The following is a 24909-nucleotide window of genomic DNA, read 5'->3' as shown; positions in this document are numbered from 1 at the left end:
GAGAGTCAAGATGGGTTCCAGTCAGCCTGCACTAGACTGAGAAACTATTGTTTGGCTGGGACCCTTGTAGATAGGCAGACCCTTTTATCCTCATGGTCTAGCAGTTCACAAGGGAAAAGAATGCCATTTTTGTCATATTGATTTTCCTCTTTGGAATAGACTTAGTCCTTTTCTCACCCCTACTGTTCCTTTCCTTCTCTCATGCAACTCCCATTTAGGAGATTTCTGCTTTCTCCTCCTTCATATGTTAGATTGTCATAAGTTTGCAAGCTTCTATTTGGATTGTGAATTCTTTGCATTTGAATAGGTTTCCACAGGCATGTTCATTTCTCTTATAATAAACCTAGTTTTTTGCCTACGTTTTATGAAGTTGTGATTTCCTGTTGACAAAACACACAGATGGAAATTCATGAGCTTCCACATTAGAAAAACTTTCTTGGGCTCTTAGAGTCCTTTAATAAGAAAGGCTTCCAATATTATCCAGATAATGGGATGAATATTCTTTTGGAGGACCAGGCAAGTACAGAGAGATTGATTATCACTAGACTGACTCTTCTGGGATAAATTCTCTGGCCATTTACATCCCAATGACCAAAGAAAAATACAAAATAGTCTAGTTCTATGTGGTCCATTTCCACATCTGTATTACAGATTGGCAGGAAACAAAGTAAAGAATGCTAACAATCACATGATTTTTCAGCTCTCTATGTGAAATTCTTGTCCAGTAACCCCAAAGTGTTCATATAACCGAAGGAATGGAATCGTATAAATATTGACTTTTTTTTTTTTTACCCTAAATGTAGGAATAATAAAGGAAGAAATTTTTTTAAAAAAAAGTCTCTCAGTCCTCCAATGGCATCCACTGACGTCAAAGAAATAAGGAAGGTTCCTTCCCCTCCCCCCCCCCTCCTCCTGTACATTGAGTGGACCATCTGCAGTGCCTTTGTGGGAGGATATGGACCAAGTCGAACAGGCTTGTTTGGGGCGGGCATGGATGAACCTCTGAGATCTCTATCTCTTGGGTGATGTCTACACTGATGAGATCACAGATCCATAGTGGCGGATGCCCAGTATATCAAGGTACTCCCCCAGCATAGAGTGAAATGACTTGCATAGAGCAGATTGTTAAAATGAATCAAATCTATAACTTAATAATACAAAAGAACAATGAAATTAAGAAAATAAAACAAAAAAAGTTTTAAGATCAACCAAATTGACCAACTATTCTTTATATTAAAAAAAAAAAAAAAAAAAAAAAAGGCAGGAGAGGAAAAAAAAAAAAAAAGGAATGCCCATAACAAGCATTTAAGGGATTCCTGTCGAACTGAATAGTACCGTGTCAAGAACTTGGAGCTGCCTCCTTCTCCTCCCCGGTACCAGCCAAAAAGAAAGAGATGCGGAGTCCTCCCGCCTTCCTAGAGCTTCCCCGGAAGTGTGGCGGTGGTGGGCGGAGCACATGCGGGCGCACTTCCTGTCCGCGGCCGCGGCTTGGATTCCTGCAGGTGAGCGAGTCCGGGCCTGAGAAGGCGGGGTCTCCCGGCCTCCAGCCGGCCGGGACAGAGATCCTCGCCGCGGCTCCCCTCTCCCGGGAGCTGCTTTGGCCGGAAAGTTAGGGATTCCGGGTAGTCCCGGGAGCGCCCCTGATTATCGGGCGAGATGTCGGAAGGGGCCCTTCCCCTGTCTGAATTTCAGTGTCCCCATCTGGGAATGATCGCGGCATCCTCGAAGTGGATCCCGAAGGGACCTTAGCGGTCTAGGCTGTGCACGAAACTGGAGCCCAGCCGAGGGAAGTGACTTGCCCAAGATCTCACACACACACAGAGTTACGGGACAGTGGCGAGATTTGAAGCCAGACCCTCTGACACTGCGCCAGGCTGAGAGTCTTTCTCTAAGGTCCTTGCTGGCTGTCAGCTGAAGGGTAACGACTCAGTGTGGTTCTGTGGCCCCCTAAGGAGCAGAGACGTGGCCGCCCAAGGCTGTGTGAGCTCCGAGGCCGAGGTTAGTGCTGCGGGGAGCGGGGAGGGGAGGGATCAGCATCTGGCCGGCCGGGAGAGAACAGAATCCTCAGTTTTAGCGCTGTCACCTAAAAGTGGGACCCCGAGGTCCTGGCCGGGGGTGGGCTGCGGGTTTTCCTTTGGGGATTCTGGACCAGCTCCCAGTTATAAGCCTGCAGTTCTCGGTGTTACAGAGGTAAGGTTTATTTAAAGGAAGAAAAGTAACAGATCTAAAATGAAACACTATCCATAATCACTTTCAGTTTTAGGCGGGAGGTCTTCTTGGGCAGTTGTACATCCTTTTGAGGAGTGGAGGACTATCTCCTCCTTTCTTCTCCTCCTCCTCTTTTTCTCTCTCCTCCCTCCTCCTCCTCTTTCTCCTCTTTTTCTCCTTCCTCCTCTCTTCCTTCCCTCCCTCCCCCCCTCCTTTCCCTGTTTTAACTTTTGTCATCTACTGATCATAAAGGATGTTTTTATTTTTCTGCTGGTTATCAACCTCATCTATCACCATGCATATCCCTTGAAGTAATTTTTCCAGTAATGCATCCAATTGGAAAATAGAGTGGGAAGGGACAGTTAACTAACATTCACTACATTTTCTCAATCAAAAAAAACTTGCAGGTTCTGCCAATGACACTAGTTGTCATATGTCATGTTCATTCAAAGTTCATTTACATACAGTAATAATATGCACTGGTGTTCATGCAAAATAAATTTGCATGCAGCATACTTTATATGGATTCCATCATTGGCCTGCTATTTCCCCAGTATGCTGGAGACCAACCTGTACCAGCAGGTACCCATGTGCTGTTGGATGACATCCTTCTTGATTCTTTTATGGTGCACTCTATGTTAGCCTAGTTGGGACCAAATAGTCCAGGCACTTCTGCTGTAGTATATTATCAGTTCTGGAAGTTCTGTCTCATTATCGGGAAAAGCCATTTTTGGACACATTGGCCAACAGCTCAAATTCCAGATCTAAAGATACTTGAGGTGTATTGGAGTTATCTCCTATCTTACAAAGATGCTATATGTGGCCTCTGCTTCCCTGAGACTTCCATTGAGAGAATAACAAATGGAATCTAAGGCAGTTGGTTTTTGATTGGTTGATTATTGATAAATATTTAGATGGATTTGGTTAACAATCCACATTTTCTAATGCTACACTCAGATCTCATTATTTTTTAAATTCCTGATTAATTCCATTTCTACATTGAGTCTCTTCCAATTGGGATATAGGTGTTTACTATGGTCTATGAATTCACTAGATCTAATGACTCCTCCTAATTTTTATCAGCCTGCTCACCCAGTTTTTCTACAGATAGCAGTTAAATTATATTGTCTTTTCAGGGCATGTTTATTTTCAGTACTGTTTTGAAGACCATCATTTTCTGGTTCCAATCTTCCCTTTTGTGCTTTACAGGATTTCTTCCCAAGAATCCTTTACAGAGTTGTTTGCCATTGGAAGTTCTTAAGCACATTCCAGAATTAAAATTTTATTTATTCTCCTTGAATGTTTTCTTTTGCTGAAGCTATTAGTAGGTGGTAGACTTCTCTTAATCTTATAACCTTCAGGTTATGGATTGCTACATTACTTCTGTGTGACATTCTAAACTATATATTAATGTTTTGTTCTTTTAAATATCTCCATATGAAGTAGGGGCAAATCCTAAGCCCATACACATCAGGTAAAGTGGCCAGTCACTATCATGACATTTCTCACAGTCTTCTAATCCCCTATCAAAGACAGGAATTCTATACACCAGCCTAGAGGCTTGTTGCTCCTTTTGAGGTAAGTGTCTAAAATTGGCATCATTTTTCATTTGTTATGATTGAAATTAAGGTAACCTGAGGCACAGAGTTCTAAGCATGTTCAGTTTATTGGTAAGGCTAGCAGTTGCCAATAAAAGAAAGCTCCTTAGCCAACCAAAATCCTTAATGAAGGTGGTCAGAATTTTTACAGACAAAAACAAAACAAAACAAACAAACAAAAAGCTAGAAGGTAAAATCATTGATGGGGATAATATCAATTAGTTACAAAGCATTGAGCATCATAGATGACATTATGATTAGTTAGAAATTGGGAATGTGGATTAACAACAACTCATCCTTTCATGTAGGAAATTCTGATTCATTTAGTCTACCTACAAAAATAACTAGTGAAATATAAATAACAGATTTTTTCTAATTGCATAGAAATAAGAAGTATTCTTTTAATTAAAGTGATTTATTGAGAAACTGAACTTTTCAACTTAGCTAAGAAAGGAATACTGAACTCCTGAACTTAACTCAGAGACAAAAAAAAAAATTGACTTAGGTAGTTATGTAAAATTCAGCAGTGAAATAGAATGGAATCAATTGCCAACAGAATCCATCTGATAGTCTTACTTTGAAAGCATCTGGTATATATCTTGCACTCATGTACATTCACTGTTACTACATTGGAGGTAGCAGAATCTCTCCATATCATATTATCTGTTTTTTCTTGATCTAGTTGTCTAGAATCATCTTAGGCAGCTTTCATAACCTTGCATAGCATTGCTTAGTTTTTAATAAAATAACCCATTAATAATTTCCATCTTTTGCTAGATAAAATATAAATACTTACTACCTGTGAGACCTTGGGCAAGTGACTTTACATCTCTGGACCTCTGTTTCTTTTATTTAAAAAAAAAAAAAAGGTTTGAACTGCATGACTTCTGAGGTTCCTTCAAATCCTAGATCATGATTCTATAATCCCTACCCTTATGGAGCTTTTTGTCTCTTAGGAGAATACTACAATTCCACTTAAAATGGCAAGTTTCATGACTTCTGGAGTATGTTTGCTTGATCTACAATGTTCAGGGGTTGGATTAGATACTTTCTTAGGACCTTTCTGGTTCTTAACATTCTTTGTGTGACTCTGATTTGAAGTTATATAGATGAGTAGAATGTAGATTAGATTTTTTTGACCTATAGTCTGTGTACTTTTTACTTTTGGGGGTTAATTTCATAAACATTTCAGTGTTATTGTTTTTATTTGTAACCTATATTTTTCATTTTATACATTTAAAAATATTATTCTAAGAAAATATCTAGGCTTCACTAGACTGCCAAAGGGGTTTGTGATAAAAAGATTAAGAGTCCTTAATAATATATATATGGTTTCCTTCAGGAGGCACTAAAAATTGAGAGAAATAAGATAGTCAGAAATAGTTTTTACACCTATTAAAAGGCAAAGTCCTGCTCTTTGTTATTTCATATTTATTTTTTATTTATGTTTATTTTATTTTCTGGGGGACTAACAGCTAGATGTTGTGATTAGTTTTGCTTGGTCTTTCCATACTGATCCCCTGAGGAGTTAACAGAATCAGCTACTTGCTCTCTTTGTATGCACCTATAGGAAAAATTTGTTCTTTGAAATTTTGATTGAATGACAGTTTGCTGTTCAATTTTCATTTTGCTGTGATGCTTATCTTCAGATCCTCATCCGTGTACAAAGACAGGAAAGAGCCTTCTCAGAGGAATAAGAATCCTGACAGCAGCTCGGGGATTTGTCTTTTCCACCTGCCATCAACCTTTCTTCATCTGAGATACTTCAGCAGCAGAAGGCTCCGTACCACCTTAATGGTCTTCAACATGGTATTTTCCCTTTATCTTTGAATTCTCCCTTTAGATGCCAGCCTCCTTGGCCTTCTTATCACTCAACCCATTTATTATCATCAAAGTACCTCAGTGATTAACAACACATTCCTTACAACATTTCTGAGAAGTTGGCATTGCAAATTATTATTTCCATTTCACTCATGAGAAAGATGAAGCTCAGAAAAATAAAGTGATATGGCCATTAACACAAAGCTTATGAATAGAAGAACTGGGATTCAAAACTCTCCAAGTCTGGAACCTGACTTCTGATCATACTCTGAAAAATAACAGGAATATACCATGAGATTTTTTGGATTTTTTTTTTTGACTTTTGGTTTATTGATTAAGGACTTTTTGATATAAAAACATTCTCCACTGATGGAGTTTAGTCATTTATCTGTGATTTATAATTTTAGTATGTTATGTGGGTCACTGAGGTATTAAATAACTTGCCCACAGTCACAGAGCTAATGGGATGTATCAGAGTTAAGACTTGAACCTAGGTCTCAGTGACTTGAAGGCTGGCCTTGTGTCTTAACCATAACCATACCACACTGCCTTGTATTATAAAAGACTAGGTTAATTTTAATAGTTAGGTATATTCAGCACTCTGTTTAGGGACTGACATCGGCATCACAAATGCAGATTGTATGGAAATATTGGAATAGAAGTAGAAGTCTGATTTCATGCGCACTAAATAAGAGTCAGCTCTATAGTCCTCTTTTAAAATAAATAAAATAATATGATATTGGCATGTATAATATCTAATAGCTAGGGAGAAAGATTTTTACTTTGTATTATTAAGCTGCTCCTTTGTGTAAACTATACAGATTTTTTTTTTTTAAACATTGAACTTTACAAAGAGGTTTGTCAAATGAAGAGTTTAGAGAATCACTTTCTTTGGATATGGTTTGTCTAGATCTAAATGCACTGTAATTTGCTATCATCTAATTGGTGATTTCAAATTTAAATAGAAATAATTCTCCTTGGACTATGTATTGACTTAGAAAACCACAAATTTACATTATTTTGTACTGTATTTTTATTTATTTATTAAACATTTCCCAATTATGTTTTAGTGTGTTTCAGACTTCCCTTTGTGGTTTGCAGACTTACCTCTGGCCTGTGGGGTATTAGATTGACTCCCTAAACTAGTCCACATTTCCCTAATTTGTCCACTATGATTTAATGACAGAATTTGTTTAGTAGCTTTCTAAAAGTCAGAAAACACACAACACAAAAGCTTACTCTATTCTACCAGTGTAGTCAACCTATCAAAAAAAAAAAAGAAACGAGCTTAATTTGGCATAACTTGTTTTTAAGTTACTAATACAGGTTTCCAATTACCTAAATTAGAAACCTTTTAAAAAAATAACCTATGGGGGCAGCTAGGTGGTGCAGTAGATAGAGCACCAGCCCTGAAGTCAGAAGGGGTTCAAATCTGGTCTCAGAAACTTAACACTTCCTAGCTGTGTGACCCTGGACAAGTCACTTAACTCCAATTGCCTTAGCAAAAAAAAAAAAAAAAAAAAAACCAATTGTAGAATTTTATGAGAATTATAATAATAATAGCATTTATATAGCACTTTAAGGTTTGCAAAGCCCATTATCTTATTTAATCCTCAACAACTTTGTGAAATAGATGTTATTATAATCATTCTTATTTTTCACATGAGGAAATTGAGACAAAGGATAAGAACTAAGGCAGAATTTGAACTCAGTTTTTCTAGCACTCTCTCTACTATGCCTCCTTACTACCTCTCTGTTTTGTGGTCTCTAGAATCCATCTTTTACCCATTTTTAGAAATCTTGTCCATTTTTTAATATCTAGCCTCAAGTACCTATTTTTATTTCCATGATTTCCAAATATGGTTGATCGTTATTCAGAGTTATAATTAGGTATTCTTTATGTCTTCTCAAACATCTTAAATGTCTTAAATTAAAACTATTGGGATGAAATCTAAGAAAAAAACTACCTTGTGAGAGATAGTATGCCGAAAAACCATAACAAAGTTTTTTATACTCGCCATGCTTTATTTATTCTATAGTTTATCAAACTGAATAAGGTTCAATTATTGCTGAACTTGAAACATAAGACTGGTTAAATGTATGAGAAAACTACATTAAAAAAATTTTTTAATATGCTATTATCTTTTAATTGTTCAATTTTGTGTCTCTAATCTCTGCTAATCCCTATTTTGTGTAAAAATTTTTTATATGATCGCAATTATTATAGATATTCTATTTCTGCTTTATTAGCTTCATATAAATTCATATAAGATGTTCTATATTATTTGATATTCCCATATTTATCATTCTTAATTGCTTTTCATTTTATTTGATATAAATTACAGTTTATTCAGCCATTCTCTTATCCTTGGACACCCATTTAATTTTCAGTTTTTTCATATTGCAAGTTATGTAGGGTTGTTATTTTTTTGTTGTTGTTGTTTTTGTTTTGTTTTATTTTTTTGCCTTGGCAATTGGGGTTAAGTGACTTGCCCAGAATTATACAGCTAGTAAGTGTTAAGTATTTGAGGTCAGATTTGAACTCGGGGCTTTCTGACTTTATGGCTAGTGCTTTATCCACTGCACTACCTAGCTGCCCATTATGTAGTTTTAAATAGATTTTACAGTTTTTAAAAAATCACTTTTAGGGTGATTATATTTATGGAGTTATTGGATCAATGAGTATAATTATTTCTATGTTTACTATACTGAGACAATTTATTGGAATTGAAAATCATGACTGAAGATTTGGTTCTTAAACTTTGTTGGCAGAATGTGAATACTAAATTATTTTATATACTATAATCTTAATTATTCATTTATCATTAACTGTCTTAATCTTTTGTTGATTATCATTGTTGTTTTTATTAGAATGATTTGTTGTGGGTTTATTTTATCCTTTTCCTTGTTGAAGTCATTGTCCCAAATTTTTTTTCATTGAGCCCTATTGCAGGCCATAATATTTAGCATAGTGATCATTTGGACACCAAGATGAGGCTAATATTGAGCCTATTTAGCACAATGTAGCAGTCGCTATTCTAAGGATGCTTATTGAATAACAGCTTCCTGTGGTATTCTGTGAAGATGCACTCAAGAACCTCTATGAAGCAGGCCTTACAGAGTTGCAGGGCAGCAGATCAGCTGCAGGCTGAAATCTGTTACTATTCCCCATCTCCTCTTCTTCTCCCACAGTTTTATACTGTTTAGTATTGATGATCCCATAGGGACTTGGACATATCCATAGATTCCTTCTTTACTCTCCCATTAGAATAGTCTGAACATCCCAATCTCCGTATGAGGTCCCAAGTACTCACTGTCAGCATATCTATATTGTGCAGGTGCTCTGGCTTTCCTGGTCTTATACTAAAGGTTTCCTATGTTCAAAAGAAGGACCATTGACAAGAGTACCATGTTCTCCTTCCCTGGATTCAATGCTTTTTCTCTAATTTGGAGGTGTGACTCAGGGACTGAGTCACCCTGAGCTCCCAGTAGTGTCATGGTGGCTCCTTAATCCTGGAAGAGGGAATTTGGGCTATTGTTCCTAGTTACTTAGATTCCTCCTTGGTCAGCAACATCCAGGAGGCACCCTGCTTATTCTTTCTACATATATTCTCAGCATCAAGTGAGATAGAATTTTCCAGATTACTATTTATTCTTAAATTAACTCTTTCACAATATATCTTAAGAATTTCTGCACGTGGATAAGGTTTTAACCCACTTTTGAGATTGGTGTGTTCACTACTATGGGTTGTGCCTCTGACTATGTTAGGAAAAAGGATTGTGAGGAAATGTGGCCAGCTGACCCGAAGCTGGGGGTCCATTCTCTTCCTCTCCACCACAAACAGATGAGTCTGCCCTCTGCCAAGCTCTTCTCTTGTCTCCATTATACTCCAAGAAGATTTGAATTTCCTCCTTAATTATATCTTCTGAAGGATTAATCAGCCAGATGAGGCTTCTCCCTACCTAACTTTCACTGACATTTCAGACCTATTTCCTTCTCCTATTTTTTGGTAATTATTAGGAAGGTCCATGGGACTGTGTTTTTAGCAAAGCTCCTTTCATTCTGCCTTCTTCCATAATGTCCTCTGAGTTTCGAAGGCACTCTTCTGTCCCACCATTAGGACTTCTTCCATTCTGCCTTTCAGCTTCTGAGCAATCAGATACCCAGTGCTTGTATCTGGCCATCCTGGAATCCAGGAAGTCCTAACTCTTTTCCTTTCTGTTTAATAAACCAAAAAGTCCTGCTTACTACATCAGATGTTGCAGACTCTGATGGAGTGATCCTTAAGGCCCCAGGGGTAGAGTAATGTACTCTTTACTTAGAAGATATAACTGGCTATCTATATGATACATGTTAAGTACAACTTCTGAGACTTTTCCTTGTCTCCTATGAAGAATCTTTGAAGACTTTCAAGTGGAAATGGCCCACACAGAACTGAGATTCTCTCATAGTCTCTTACAAAGCTTCTACTTTCCCTGGGTTCTAGGGGCTTTATAGGACTCTAGGAATGGTGACTCGTCTCTTTTGGTCATCATTTATCCTGTTTATATTTGGGGATTTCTGATTATGTCAATCAGGACCTACAACATGTCCCTTGGATTTTCTAGGCTTATTTTTGTGTCCTCTGTGTTTGAAAGTACCTGATTGAAGATTTTAGTCCTGTTTAACAACCTTCTATCTTTGCCTTATCCTAATGAAGAATAATTTTTTTGTGTATGCATGTAATTAAAATCTTACTCTTAATCACCCATTTTTATATTTCCCTAGTTTTTTTTTTATATTTACCTTACCACTCAGCAATTATTTTCTCTTTTTGAGTCTTTTGCTGCTTTGAAATCATTCACTTTCTTTTACATAAATCTATACTTGATTTCCCTAGCCACTAGTATCTTTCCCAAACTATCTAGAATTTAATTACTTAGTATATGTGTATATATGTATTTATAACACATACATACACATATTTAGGTATACTTGCTTGCTTTCCCAATTAGGATATAAACTCATTGCAACTTGGAATTATTTCATTCTTTGCACTTGTATCCCTTGCACCTTTTATGTTTTATGAAGTCATGCTTGTTAACTACATTCATCATGGTTCTGAATTATTTCAGTGGTATTATCATTTATACTAAATGGTAAAATGGACAGAGAATGTTGGGAGTCAGGAAGATCTGCTTATTTGTTATGTGATCTTGACCAAGTTACTTAAGCTTTCTTTGCCTCAGTTTTCTCATCTGCAAAATAGGAATAATAATAGCACCTCCCTCCCATAGTAGTTTTGAGGATCAAATGGAATAACAATTGTAAAGTACTTTTTACAGTACCTAGTAAATAACTACTAAATAAATGTTAACTATTTTATTATTGCAATCTTGGTATAAATTGTTCTTGTTATGCCTTAGTTTTTTATAAGTTGATACAGATCTCAAGTTTCTCTGAATTCTTCATGTTCATAATTTTTTATAGCACTATTTTGTGTATCACAATTTGCTTATCAATTCTTACAGTCATTGTGTGCCTATTTTTCCTCCAGTTATTAGTGCTAATTCTAATTTTTTGTCTCTTCAAGACTTTGCCGACTTCATCCTACTATCCTAATGGATTTGATGTTAGAAGTCATCAGTGCCTTCTTCAGTCATGATATCCAATGTCTTTTTTTTTCAGTTTTCATTCTCTTCCCCCTAAATGTAGTGCTTGACATATCTGATTCCCTTGTGGGTATAACTGCCAGATTTTTACAATTCAGAATGTATTTTGAAGGATTACTTGAAGTATAGTGAGGAGGGGAGTCCAGTTGTGCAAAGACAGAGGCAAGAACTGATCTATCATTTAGAGGAAGCATTGAGCAGGCCAGTTTGATGAGAATAGAGAATTTTTGGAGAACCATGTAATGACTGAAGAAAGGTAGGTGGGAATCAGATTGAGGAGGGCTTTAATTTTCAGATCAAAGTGTATGTGTTATCTTAGAGGCGATAAAAAAACTGTCACTGTACAAATGTGAGAATAATGTAGTTCAATATTTAGATTCAGCATCTCCAGCAGGTAGGCCAGCAGCAAGCATTTATTAGGCACTTTCTGTGTTGCTGGCACTGTGCTAAACACTAAGGATACAGATATAAACCAAAACAAAGATCACCTTTTCTTCAAGGAGCATATGATCTAATGAGGGAAGAAAAGACAAAGGAAGAGGGAGGGAAGGTTCCTAGGTGGCAGCAAACTCTGGAAAGTAAAAAAATATTCAGCATGAGAGAGAATCTTGGCTGGGCTTCACCTATCTTCGGAATGGAGATCCCTGAAGGAACTTCACAGAGGGAAAAGGGGACCATCCTGGCAGAGAGATATTGTGCAGGCGGGAAAGACCCCAAGAACTTAGGGAAGTTCCAGAACAAGCAAGTAGCTGAATGATGGTGGCAAAGTCCTGAACAGGAAGGCAGTTTTGTAGGTGTATGGAAAATGGTTGTTTTGGCACAACGACAACACTCAAGCTACAAGCATTTATTAAGCACTGATTGTATGCTAGGCAGTATGCTTGATGATGAAGAGTAAAATAGTCCTTTTTCTTCTTTTTATCTTTTTCTGTTTCTTCTCCTTCTCTTCCTCCTTCTCCTCTTTTTCCTCCTCTTCCTCCTCCTCCTTCTTCTTCTGCAATTGGGGTTAAGTGACTTGCCCAGCGTCACACAGCTAGGAAGTTTTAAGTGTCTAAGATCGGATTTGAACTCGGGTCCTCCTGACTTCAGGGCTAATGCTCTATCACTGCATATCTAGTTGCCTCAACAATCCTTTTTCTTAAAGAGCATCTTCTAAAGATTAAAAAAAAAATGTTAAGAAAAATCACTTAATAGAGGAATTGGAACTGACAGTACATGTCACATTCTATTTTTATAGCTAATAATAGAAAAGGATGGATGCTTTAATCTTATTCATTTTGTCTTAACATTATCTATGCTTTTTTTTTTTTTTTTACCTGAGTGCTCTTGCCTTTCAGTGTTACCTTATAAGAGGCAATGATATAGGGACTGAATTTGGTTTCTGTCTCTGACACTAATTCTAAAACTGTGGGCAAGCCACATAAATCTAGTAGAGCCTCAGTTTTCTCATCCACAAAATGGGAATAATACTTATAGTGTTCAACTTACAAAATTATTGAGGGAGATGAAATGAAATTATTAGGTTTTGTACTTTGCAAATCTAAATATCATCTATTATCATCTTTTATATGGTAGTTGTGTGTTTTGGGGGCTTTATTTCATATCATTTCATACAAATCTTCCTCTATTTATTCCATTACATTCATGTAAAGAAATTTGTTCTGCCATTTTTCGGGTTGATAATTTTTTACTCCTCCCTCAGTAGCTTTTGGGACAGAGAGAGATTTGTCTTGTCAGAAAGGTAGCTTAGTGGGTTAAGCAGATTGTTTCAGAATGACCTTAGCTACAGATTTAGATGAAAATTCCCTCAAACTAGACAGAGTGGATTTGATTTCACAGTAAAGGGAAATGATTACAGAGGAGTAGAGAGAAATAAGGAAGAGTTGTGGGTCATTAATCTGTGATAGGATTTCTAACAATGATTCATCAATTTAACATTTATTAAAAGCCTACTCTAATATGGAGTCTCAGAGTTTGAAGGATCCTCAGAAGCTGTATAGTCTAACCCAAATCTTCTACAAATGATCACCTAAATAAGTGGTCTCAAACTCATAGAAATGGGAGCTGCTAATCCATCTATAAGGATCTCTGCAGGATGTATATTAAAAATTTAATGTTTTCTATGTGTTATTGGATTGGATTTATTTACTTTGTTAAATATTTTCCATTTGCACTTGGGTAGTGAGTGTTGTTTTTGACCCATCACCCCTAAACTATTTGAAGTTCTCTGATGAGGGGAACTTCTTGAAGCATCCTATACCAATTTTGGATTGCCTTAGTTGTTGGGAAATATTTACATATAATCAAAATCTCTCTCTGCAACATCTACCCATTGCTTCTACTTCTTTTACTCTGGAAGCACAAGCCTAATTCTCTGTAGCTTGACAGCCCTTCAGAATGCAAATCACTATTTTATGCTGGAGATTGGGAAGTGAAATATAAATTTGATGATATTCCTGAGACATGATTTTGACTTTGTCTTATGTCCAGTGTCCAATTTGATGAATGTATTCTCGAAAGGCAGTACTTTGTGATAGATTTATGGCCATATTACAGTTTGGAGTCCAACTCTTCCATTTGTTGGCCAGTTGTCTTTAAAATGGAGATAGTATTCTCCTAGTACTTTGTCTTGCATAATAATTACATTGTAGTACATATGCATTATATTTTACAAAGAACTTTTCTTAACAAAATTCTTGGTGAGGTAGTGTCATTTTTACTATTCCTACTTTATAGGTGAAGTAACTTGGGCTCATGGAGGTTTTATGTCCTGCTTTAAGCCATGCATAGGTAAGAAACAGCAACCTTTTGATTCTAAATTTTGTTTCTTCCACAACCATGATGCTTCTTGAGGGTTGTAAAGATAATATATTTTCATAAAGAGGCATTGTGGGGAAGTGGATAATGTGAATTCAAATTTTGCTTTGTACATTTAGGCCAAGAAACTCAGGGCATATCTCCTCACCTTTCAGTGCCCCAGATAATTCCTTGAAACTGAGAGGTTTTTCAACTTGGAATTTTTTACATCAATGAAACCCTAGATTCAGATCAATATATGTTATATTGCTTAGTAATTTTGAAGCACTGTAAATAAATATCCTTCCCCAAAGTTCTTTCTTTAGTCTTCTCAAGATTTGTATGTGATCCTAGGTTCTTAAAAGCTATGGTAAGGACAGCTAAATGGCACAGAGGATAGAGCAGCAGCCCTGAATTCAGGAAGACCTGAGTTCAAATCTGCCTCACACACTTAACACTTCCTAACTGTGTGACCCTGGGCAAGTCATATAATCCTAATGCCTCAACAGAAAAAAAAAAAAAAAAAAAAAAAAGCTATGGTAGACTCATGATCTGGCAGGGCTTTTCAAGGAAAGGTTTCAACTGTAGCCCTAGTGACAGATCTACATAAATGGAGAGAATTTTTTTTACCTGGTTGGCCAGAGAAATGACTTTTTTTTTTTTTTTTGCTTGATTTTTAAAATATATTTTTTAAAAATTTAAAAAAAAATTTGCAAATACATGCAAAGATATTTTTCAACATTAACCTTTATAAAACCTTGTTTCCAAATTTTTCTCCTTCCCTCCCTCTCCCTTTTCCTAGGTAGCAAGCAATCCATTATTGTAAGTTAAACATGTGCAGTTCTTCTAAACACACTTCCATATTAGTCATGGTTTTTTTGCTTGTTTTTTTTTTCTGTTTTTACATTGCAAATGTTTACAAATTAGTCCTTCTTTGTGAGAGTTATCTTGTAACAAAGTAAAACACAACAAAATAAAACAATTAAAACTAATAATGCAGTGACTTCATCTGAAAGTGGCTATAACAATTCACATCTGAAGTATCCTTCATCTCCCTTTTTAAAAAATTAATAGAAATATATCTTTCTCTGCCTCTCCATTGGGAGAAAAACAGGAAGAGAAAAACAGTTTTCCTGTAACAAATGTATATTGTCAAACCAAACAAATCCCTTCAATGACTATATACAAAAAATATATATGTCTTTATTTTAAATCCATCATTTCTCTGTAATGAATGACATGTTTGGTCATCAGTTTTCTGGAATCATAAATGATCATTCTCTTGGTCATAATTCTTATTTTTTTCAGAGTTGTTTGTTTTATAGTTTTGTTGTTACCGTATAAATTGTTCTGTTTCTACTCTCTTCATTCTTGATTTGTTTATAAAAGTCCTCAAAATTGTTCTCTTTTATAATTTTGATATTATAGTATAAATTGTGCTTCTCGTTCTACTTAACTTCAACCTGTATCAGTTCACATAAGTCTTTCCATGTTTTTTAAATCACCATTTTCTTTATTTCTTAGAGTATGATAGTACTATAGTCACACTCATATACCTTAACTTATTTAGATGTTCCTCAGTTGATAGAACTCCTATTAGGTCCAGTTTTTTGCTATCCAAAAAACAAACAAACAAATAAAAAAAAAAAACAGCTGCTGTAAATATTTATGTACATAAAGGAACACTTCCTTCTTTTTTTTTTTTTTTGATGTCTTTTCAGTAGAGGTTTAATAGAACTGTAACTAGATCAAAAGATTTCACTGTTTATTACTTTTTGTATATAATTGCAAAATGCTTTCTAGAGTGATTGTGCCCATTCTTAAGAGTGCCAACAAATATCAACGTGACTGTTTTTTTCACAGCCCCTCCCAACATTTTATTATTTTCCTTCTTATGTAATTAGAATGATTTATTTTGTTTTCTGTGATCTGGTTTCATTATTAGCTTTTATTTATAGATATGTTAGATAATTTTTCCATGTTTCTATAATTTGTGATGTGATTTTTTTTACATGTAATGGTCATATACCAATTTAGAGCTTATGATTGTATAAGATATGAGGTATTGATCTAAATCTAACTTCTATACTGCTATTTATTTTTTCATTAATAAAAATGATAATGATACCTTAATTAATTTACTTATCCAGTGCCATTCTATTCAAACTAAAACATAGAACTAAGGAAAAAAATAATGAAATTCAAATGAAAGGAGAAAAAAATCTCAAGAATCAAATAAAAATCAAATCAAAAGAATCTCAAGAAAATTATGGAAAGAAATAGGAACTAAAGGGGCCCAGCAATGCCAGATCTCAAACTATATCACAAAGCAGTAATTATTTAAAAAAAAAAAAAACAATTAAGTAATGGCTAAAAAGTAGAAAGATTGATTAGTGGAACAGATTAGGGATATAATATACTGAAGCAAATGTATCTAATACTTTAGTATTTAGTAGACTCAAAAATACTTGCTTTAATTATGCAAGGTTCATCTCATCCCCCCCCTCCCTAGTTGTGAACATATACATCAATCATTAGACATTTATTAAGCACTGTTTCAGTGCTTTTATGTTTCAGACATTGTATAAAAAGCTGGGGATTCCAAAATCCACAAAAGATAGTACAGTCCCTTCCCTCAAGGATTTTACAATCTAATGGGGGAGACAGCAAATAAACAAATATATACAAACAACTATAATGAGACAAATAGAAAAAGAGTGAAAGTACTAGAATTAAGAAGGCTTTCTATAGAAGATGGGACTTAACAAATCAGGGAAGGCACTAGGTGAAGGTGAAGATGTATTATAGTCAGTAATTGATAATGTATCAAGTAAGTAAAGATTGTGAATTAGCCTCGTATACTGGATACATTATTGGTCACAGAACCAGAAAGTTTGGATTCAAGATCTTGTTTTGGCACTTAAGTGAAAGAGTGAATGAAAAAGCAGTAAGCACTGTGCTACACTATGGTTTCTGTGCTGGGGATACAGATAGAAAAGTAAAATAATCTCTGCTTTGGAGGAGCTTTTATCTAAAAAAAACGACACATATAAGGGAATAGTGGTCAGCGAAGGTTAAAGTCACAAGGATGTTGAGTGGAGCTCTAGAGCAGTTGAATATCATATCCTTTCCAGTAGAACTGAATAGTATTGATTTGATTACTATTTCCAGATCAAAAGGGAAAGGGGAATATGAACGCACAGAGATTGAGTAATGGGAGCAGCAACATGACAGGAAGATGACATGGTCAGGTGGCTGTAACTTACTAGGTGTAATGAGTTTTCTTCAATAATTAGCATAACACCTGAATTCTAATTTGGAGGGTACAGTGATGGAGCTGGGGTGCATGTTTTGTACTATAAGCCCTCATACCAATCAGCATGGGCAGACACAGGGAAGTCATTTTCCCATTTTGGGCCCATTTCTTCCATAAAATAATTGGATTGAACTAAATAGTCTTTAAAGTCAGTTCTAAAATTCTGTGAGTTTTTTTTTTAATCTATAGTATAACATTCTGTGAGATCAGTATTCCTTGCTGACAACATTATATTCAAGGCAGTCTGTTAGAATATAAAAAGAAAAAAGCCCTCTGCTCTTAGAAAACTTATAGTATAATAAAGGACATTGAATATATAGAGTGATAAAAAGGTCAAATTGGTTGGGATTATAGAAATTCTGGAAAGATGTTTTAAAGAAATTTGAAAAGGGAGAGATTCTTTTCAGCTTAAGGTATCAAAGAAGGATTCATGGAATACTTGACATCTAGAGAAGACTGAAGAAAGGTTTTCAGCAAGTAGAACTGTTAAATGAGTTTTTTTCTCATTTGAGGAGAAGGCTTTCCAGAATTTTCAGAAGTGTTAAGGATGCAAATGAAATCAGGATTGAATGAAATAATAAATAATGAAAACAGGAAGCAACCAGTTGCTCAGTTTGGTTGCAACCTGTAAAATGCTTAAAAGGAAGTATTTTGAAAGTAAACTGAAAAAGTAGTTTGGTATCAGATTCTTAGAGTTTTAAATGATGGTTAAGGAGTTTCTGATTTCAGTTCTATATATATATATATCAGATAGCCACTGAGAGTTTCTAATCAAGATAGTGAAACGTTCAAACCTGTGAACCTGAGCAATGAAAGAATTAATGAGAAGCATTAATTAAATACTTAATATGTGTCAGGTACTGTGCAAATTACTATGGCTACAAATACAAAATTGCAATATTCTTAGCAGTCTTGAAGCTTAAATGCTAAGGGAAGGTGGCATTGAGGGGAAGGAGTTTTGTCTGAGAAGTCACAAAGATAGTAAATAGTATAACAGGATATTGGACTTCTGTGCCCTTTCCAGAAGCAGTGGTAATATTATTCTTATCAAAGTTCTTAGAGCAAGAGATGGAAAGGATAATGTGGAGTGTGAGCATCCAGGGCAAGGTGGAAAATGGCCAGGGTGAAGCAATAGTGAGGTGAGTTTGACTTGATAAGTTGGAGTGACTTTGTATTCAGGTTTCTTATCAATGTACTAAATATATAGGATCATAAATTATGTCTAGTACTAAATGGGAACCAAACAACATTCTCTCTTAGAGATAGGCTTTTATTTTATTTTTTTCCTTTTGGGCCTATGATTTCCTTGGTAAACTCCTCTATCACTTTGATCAGCAACTGTTAGGCCATTTATGGTTTTAGAGATTTATTTGGGGAACTAAGACTTATCGTGTATCAGAAATATGACTTGAACCCAGGACAGGCACTGCAGCTGAGTGCCTTCCTACTATGCCATTCTGCCATTATGTAGATAGGTTACATATTTAACAATTTTAAAATAGCTCCAAACTTCCATGAGGCAGCCAGAATGTGTTGTTTCAGGAGTTGGTGACCTTTGAAGATGTGGCTGTGTATTTCACACGGAAGGAGTGGGGATGGCTCGATCCTGCTCAGAGGGATCTTTACAGAGATGTGATGCTAGAGAACTATGGGAACTTTGTGTCAATGGGTAAGAAATCATTTTTATGGTTACATTTCCAAACTAACCATCTTCTAAAAAGAGATTTTGGAACTCAATTCAGAGGCCATTCAAGTATCCCTAATTGAATCTTTCTATATATTAGTTATAGCTATCCCCTGCAGAACTCCAGTTTAGGAATGAACTTAGAAAGTTCTGTTGTTTTAGCATAAATAATCATGCTCAATATGTCCTTTCCTAAAATTAGGGCTTCCATTCTCCAAACCTGATGTTATTTCCCACCTAGAGCAAGGAGAAGAGTCATGGATTGAGGATATGCAAGAGGCTGAAGAAGGAAAACTTTCTCCAGTTGTTTGCAGTGGTGAGTGGAAGAGATCAGATCCTCATTAAAGAGAGCAAAAAGAAATGAGAGTTAATATGCTAATGAGCAATTTTAAATGCTAGGAAAGGATTAGGATTTAAGGGGTTGAAAATGGAAGTGGAGTTGGGAGTAGAACTCTTTATCCCTCTTAGTGAGCATACTTTGTAGCTTGGACTCACCTATGTTTCTAACCTGGATGTCTGAATACCTTTTCTTTCCCCATGTTCTTATTGGAGCTTTTGGTCATTTCTAGCACTTTTAAAGCTTTTTATTTCAGTTTGATAATTGTCTTTTTTCTCAAAAAGAAGTGGTCATCTTTACCTATTTTCTCCTCAGGTTTTAAGAACAAATCTGAGAACGAAAATTTTACTCTGAGGGAAGAAATCCCTAAAACATTTGAACTATATGGAAATATAATAGAAAGATCCACAAGGGACATATTCCAAAACACAGAATTTGGATTATCATTTGGACAGGAAAACAGTTTAGAAGGACAGACAAAACAATTCTTAGCGGAGAGATGGAGTAAATCAGCTTTGCAATCAAGAGATTCTCAGCAACTGACAATTTTCCACAACCAAATCTCTAAAGATGAAAGCCAAGAGTATAACGAATTTGGTAAAACCTTCAGTTGGGGCTCAAAGCTCATAACTCATCAAAGAATTCCTAAAAGAGGAAGAGGCCGAAATCTTTCTCAGCATTTAGCCCTTATTCAACACCAGGGAATTCACAACGGAGAGAAACGTTATGGGTGTCGTGATTGTGGCAAGACCTTCAGTCAGAAATCAGGATTCACAAGACATCTGAGAATTCACACTGGAGAGAAGCCCTATGAATGCAATGAATGTGGAAAAAGTTTTAGTCGTAGCTCAAATCTCACAGAACATAAAAGAATTCATACTGGAGAAAAGCCCTACAAATGTAACAAATGTGATAAAGTCTTCAGGCTAAAATCAAATCTTAATTGTCATGAGAGAGTTCATACTGGGGAGAGACCTTATGAATGCAATATCTGTGGGAAAAACTTTCCTCAGTTGTCCAGTGTTATGAAGCATCAGAAAATTCATACTGGAGATGGCACTTGTAAATGCATTGAATGTGGGAGAATCTTAAGCAGCCAGCTCCGCCTTATTGAACACTGCAGAATTCATACTGGAGAGAAACCTTTTCAGTGCAGTGAATGTGGGAAAGGCTTAAGCAGTAGATCAAGCCTTCTTCAGCATTACAGGATTCATTCAGGTAAAAAACCTTTTAAATGCAATGAGTGTGGAAAATCCTACCGTAAATTCTTAGGATTAATTGATCATCAAAGATACCATACTGGAGAGAAACCTTATATTTGCAAGGAATGTAAAAAAGCCTTCAGTCGCCATTCAGTCCTTATTCGACATCAACGGTCTCATACAGGAGTGAAACCATTTAAATGTGATGAATGTGGAAATACTTTCACTCGAAGATCTGTCCTTAATGAACATCTAAGAATACATTCTGGAGTAAAGCCATATGAATGTAATGAGTGTGGGAAAACCTTTACTCGAAATTCCACTCTTAATGAACATCAGAGAATTCACACTGGAGAGAAACCTTATGAATGTAATGCATGTGGGAAAACCTTCAGATGTGGTTCATATCTTACTATACATCAGAGAATCCATACTGAGGAGAATCCATATGCATGTAATGTATGTGGGAAAAGCTTTAGTCTGAGCTCCACACTTATTCGACATCAGAGAATTCATACTAGGGAGCAGCCTACTAGGCTGTAAGCTCCTTGTAGCAAGTGAACCCAATCTTAAACTTTTCATTTTTCCCTACCTCTGCACACAATAGTTGCTTAGTTAATGGTTGAATTGAATTAAATGTTATGAACATGGAAATGCCTTCAGAGTTCTGATCTTATCGGATAATAGAGAATTCATACTGGAGAGAAGCCATGTGAATATAACATATAAAGAAAAAGCCATTATTTACTAGTCATTTCTCATTCAAGACCTGAGAATTTATACTTCAGTTAGCTTATAAATGAAATAATCATTGGGAATGGACAGATTTATAGATGGGATAATCTTGAGGGTAATGGCTAAATTTTTTAAAATTCAGAATGTATAGCATTCAGCCTGGTGCCATTCTTGGAGATATATTTAATACATACCTGTTCATTAAATAACCAGACTGATGATTGTACATTCCTTAGTAGAATTCTCTTTTTAATTATTATGTAAGAATCCCATCTTGGAGAATATTAGGAGTTAGAACTGGAAGTTGTCATGGGAATATAAATAACTCAGTAACTTGTTTTACAGTACTTGTAGCAGAAACATGACCCAGCCCTGATACTTAAGAAATACCAACATTTGAAGAGTGGTAAGAAATACAATAGGTACTGAGCTAGTTGGAAGAAAGTCATTGCATCACAGAAATGTAAAACTAAATGGGTTTTAGAGATCTTTCTCCAGTTTCAGTTATGCATGTCCATGCATACTGACTATCTCTACCTAGCTGTCCTGCCAGCATCAAAACTGAGTTCACACTTTTCCTCCTAAATCTGTTCCTCCTCTAAACTGCCCTTTTACATCTTGAGGTATCACTATCCTCTGATCATCATTCCTTTTTTACTTAACCCTCCTGTGTTCAGTCAGTTTTTATGTCCTGCTGTTTCTTTTTTCCCATGTCTTTCTAATCCAGTCCCTTCTTTTCACTCACATAGATACTTGCTTAACTACTCAGTACTCTTCTAATTGGTCTTCCTATTTTTAGTCTCTTGTCTCTCTATCTTTTAAACAGCTTCCAGAACACTCTTCCTAAAGTATAACTGTGACCATTCACTTCTGCTCAAAACAGCTAAGCAGCATCACAGGAGATTGTAATGTCCTTGAGGGCAAGGATTTTTTGTTTGTTTTTGTCTTTTTATCTTCAGACCCTAACACAGTTCGGTACCTTGAAAATAAAGGCATTTAAGAAGTATTTTAAATTAAATCTGTTGAGTTTCTAAATTGAAAGAAACTGAAACATAAATGGGGAAGCAATGGAGCTAAGGAAGCCTAGAACTTAATTTTCCTGACTTTCAGGTCAGTATTCTTAACTGTTTGCTACCTCTAATAAAATATTACTGTAATTCAGCAGTCATATGAATAGAAATTTTCCCCTGGTAAATTTAGTGGCCAAAAAAAAAAAAAAAAAAGGCTCTCAATTGTCTGGAGAGGAAGGATATAGATTGGCACCCAGAAGTGCTGAGTGATTCTGCTAATCTGTGTCTTTAAAAATCTAGAATCAACCAGATTGGGAGTAGCTTAGAAGAGCTGAAAAGAAAATAAGAATAGCCACAATAAAATCACTAGATTTGAGATTTGAGTAGCTTTTGAGGATCTTAAGTAACTTAATTGTTTCCCAGAGATTGGGATGTTTAATCATGTGCCATAGCAGTAAGGTCATGAGCTGTAAGGATTCAAAAGATATAATTTTGTTGAGCTGGGAAAGCATAGATAACTTTAGAGGATTAATACTAACTTCACTGCATTTTTGCTCTCTGTGTATATAGAACCATATTAGAGTGCCTAAAAGATAGCATCCTTGAGCCTTTTGAATTTGGGCAACATAAAGAGGGAGGTATTATCCAGCAACAATACTTTTTGCTGTTACAAAGGATCCTGGGGAAGAGCTTCTGGGAGAAACTAGTAATTTAAGATTTGGGGGTGATATAGAGGAAAGTGATCTGGATTCATTACCTCCTCAGTAAAATTAGGGAATTGGATTGTTCCGATAGTTCTCAGCCAAAGGTCCTGGGTCCCTGGGTGCTACAAAATTATTGTATCAAAGGTTCCTGAATCTGTATGAACAGATTGTTGTTGTTTTGATCTTTAACTCCAAAGAAATATGTTAGTATGAATAATGGTGTTTTTGTTGACCAGTTTTATATTATTGGTGTTTCAATTGTGCCTCATAAGAAAATGTTTTTCCTGACCTGCCTAATAAGAAAAATTTTTTCCTGACCTTTCAGAATGAAATATGACCTTTACTTTTGCTGAAACCTGTCCCCTCCTAGAGTGGGTCTTTTGAGTTGTCTACTGTCTGATTTCACGAGGTATCAAATTTGCTTTTTCACTGATAGTACTGTTTTGGTTTTGAATGATTATATTCTCTTTCAACCTAATCCAATTTATATGTATTTTTTAAACAATCAAAGATTCTAAGACTACATTGTTATATTTTAGAGTAGTTTATGAATTTTTGTGATTTCAATAGTTATTTGGGCTTGGGAACTGTCCTAGAAGAGATCAATTCTGGATGCTTAATTTACCAAGGATAAGCTTTTTCCCTATCAGTTCATAATATGTATTTTAGTGAGAATGCTGAAAAGAAAAATCAAAACATTCAGAACCAGATGGATTTCAGTGCCCTTCAAGGAGCCTTCATATAGAAGCATGGTGAGCACTAGCAAGAGGGCTTTCAGTTGGCTTGTTGATTGAATTATTTGTGAGTCATTGTGTTTATGGCCGTGAACAGTTGCTGTATTTTCATTTTCAGTGGAGGCTACTGTTTTTACAACAGATTTTTGAAGTGATGTCAGTGTAAGTGAAGTAGAATTATAATAAATAAGCAAACATACGTTCTGTAGGCTGAATAAATATCTCACAATATGTATTACCTTTTTAAAAATGTGTGTAGATTCTATCATGATTAATAAAAATTCAAGATTATTTAAAAACATTACTGAGTTACTAATAGCCTTTTCATCAGACATTTTCTCAATCTTTGGATGTTGATAATACAATGATTACCAAAATGGGGCTCTGATAATTTTTTTGATATTAAAAAGAGGCCTTCCTATTCTAAAAACTGGGAATCGACCCTTGTGTACATTGCAGGTCTCTTCCCACGTCAAATCCTATGATTTGGATTCAAAAATTGTATCTGTGATTTGGGAAGGCCCCATGTCTTTTTTCAGGTGAATTTTCTAGCTCATACCACCTTCATCTTGTATTTGTGAGGTTGATTTTTTTAAACCCAATGGAAGGGTTTAAAAAAATCAACCTCACAAATACAAAATGAATACAAGCCAATGGAAGGCTTTAAATTTATCTCCATTAAATTTTATCTGATTAGATGCAGCCCAATGTTCTAGCTTGGTAAGATCCTTTTTAGAATTTTTCTTCATCCATCATATTAAGTACAACCTCCTAGCCTGTCTTTGAATTGGATCAGCATGCCATCAAACCCTTTATAGAGGCCACTGATGTCTATTTTCCTTGTGACTATGGACAAATTACTAAGTCTCAGACTAATTGCCTATAAGATAGGGATCTATTGTCACAGAACAGTCAGCCTGGTGTAATGGATTAGGAGGTATCTGGGAAGAGAAGAAAACTTCTGATACATCTGTGTTATCCTGAGCAAGTCCCTTTTCATAACCCTAGACAGATCCTTAAGATTCTAAGTTATAGAGAAGGTGCCAGCCTGCAGTAGTAGAAGCAATTTCCTCATCTGCGAGTTCCCTAAAATGATGACATCCAGTCCCTGT

At 35.7% G+C, this 24909-nt stretch overlaps 1 protein-coding gene across 3 annotated transcripts; it reads left to right on the top strand.

Moving 5' to 3' along the window:
• The first annotated feature begins 1476 nt into the window (after positions 1-1476).
• On the top strand, positions 1477-24098 carry LOC127544532 (zinc finger protein 883-like). Of its 3 annotated transcripts, none has more exons than XM_051971208.1 (5): positions 1477-1998; positions 5456-5615; positions 18934-19060; positions 19278-19391; positions 19728-24098. In XM_051971208.1, the coding sequence occupies exons 2-5, from the start codon at positions 5601-5603 to the stop codon at positions 21155-21157; spliced, it is 1686 nt and encodes a 561-aa protein (XP_051827168.1). In that variant the 5' UTR covers positions 1477-1998; positions 5456-5600; the 3' UTR covers positions 21158-24098. The 3 variants fall into 3 exon arrangements, with proteins under 3 accessions (XP_051827168.1, XP_051827169.1, XP_051827167.1); XM_051971209.1 differs by lacking the exon at positions 1477-1998 and adding an exon at positions 2030-2190; XM_051971207.1 differs by lacking the exon at positions 1477-1998 and having other exon boundaries at positions 4159-5615.
• Positions 24099-24909: the final 811 nt, after the last annotated feature.

Source organism: Antechinus flavipes, chromosome 1 (assembly GCF_016432865.1).
Source record: "Antechinus flavipes isolate AdamAnt ecotype Samford, QLD, Australia chromosome 1, AdamAnt_v2, whole genome shotgun sequence".
NCBI lineage: Eukaryota > Metazoa > Chordata > Mammalia > Dasyuromorphia > Dasyuridae > Antechinus > Antechinus flavipes.
This window is presented reverse-complemented; position numbering and strand designations above follow the sequence as displayed.

Bases quoted from the DNA above. Each gene is read 5' to 3' on its own strand.
- LOC127544532 (XM_051971207.1), top strand. From the start codon at position 5,442: ATGCTTATCTTCAGATCCTCATCCGTGTACAAAGACAGGAAAGAGCCT. The intron at 19,061-19,277 runs GTAAGAAATCAT...TCCTAAAATTAG, and splicing joins TGGGAACTTTGTGTCAATGG to GGCTTCCATTCTCCAAACCT. The intron at 19,392-19,727 runs GTGAGTGGAAGA...TTTTCTCCTCAG, and splicing joins TTCTCCAGTTGTTTGCAGTG to GTTTTAAGAACAAATCTGAG.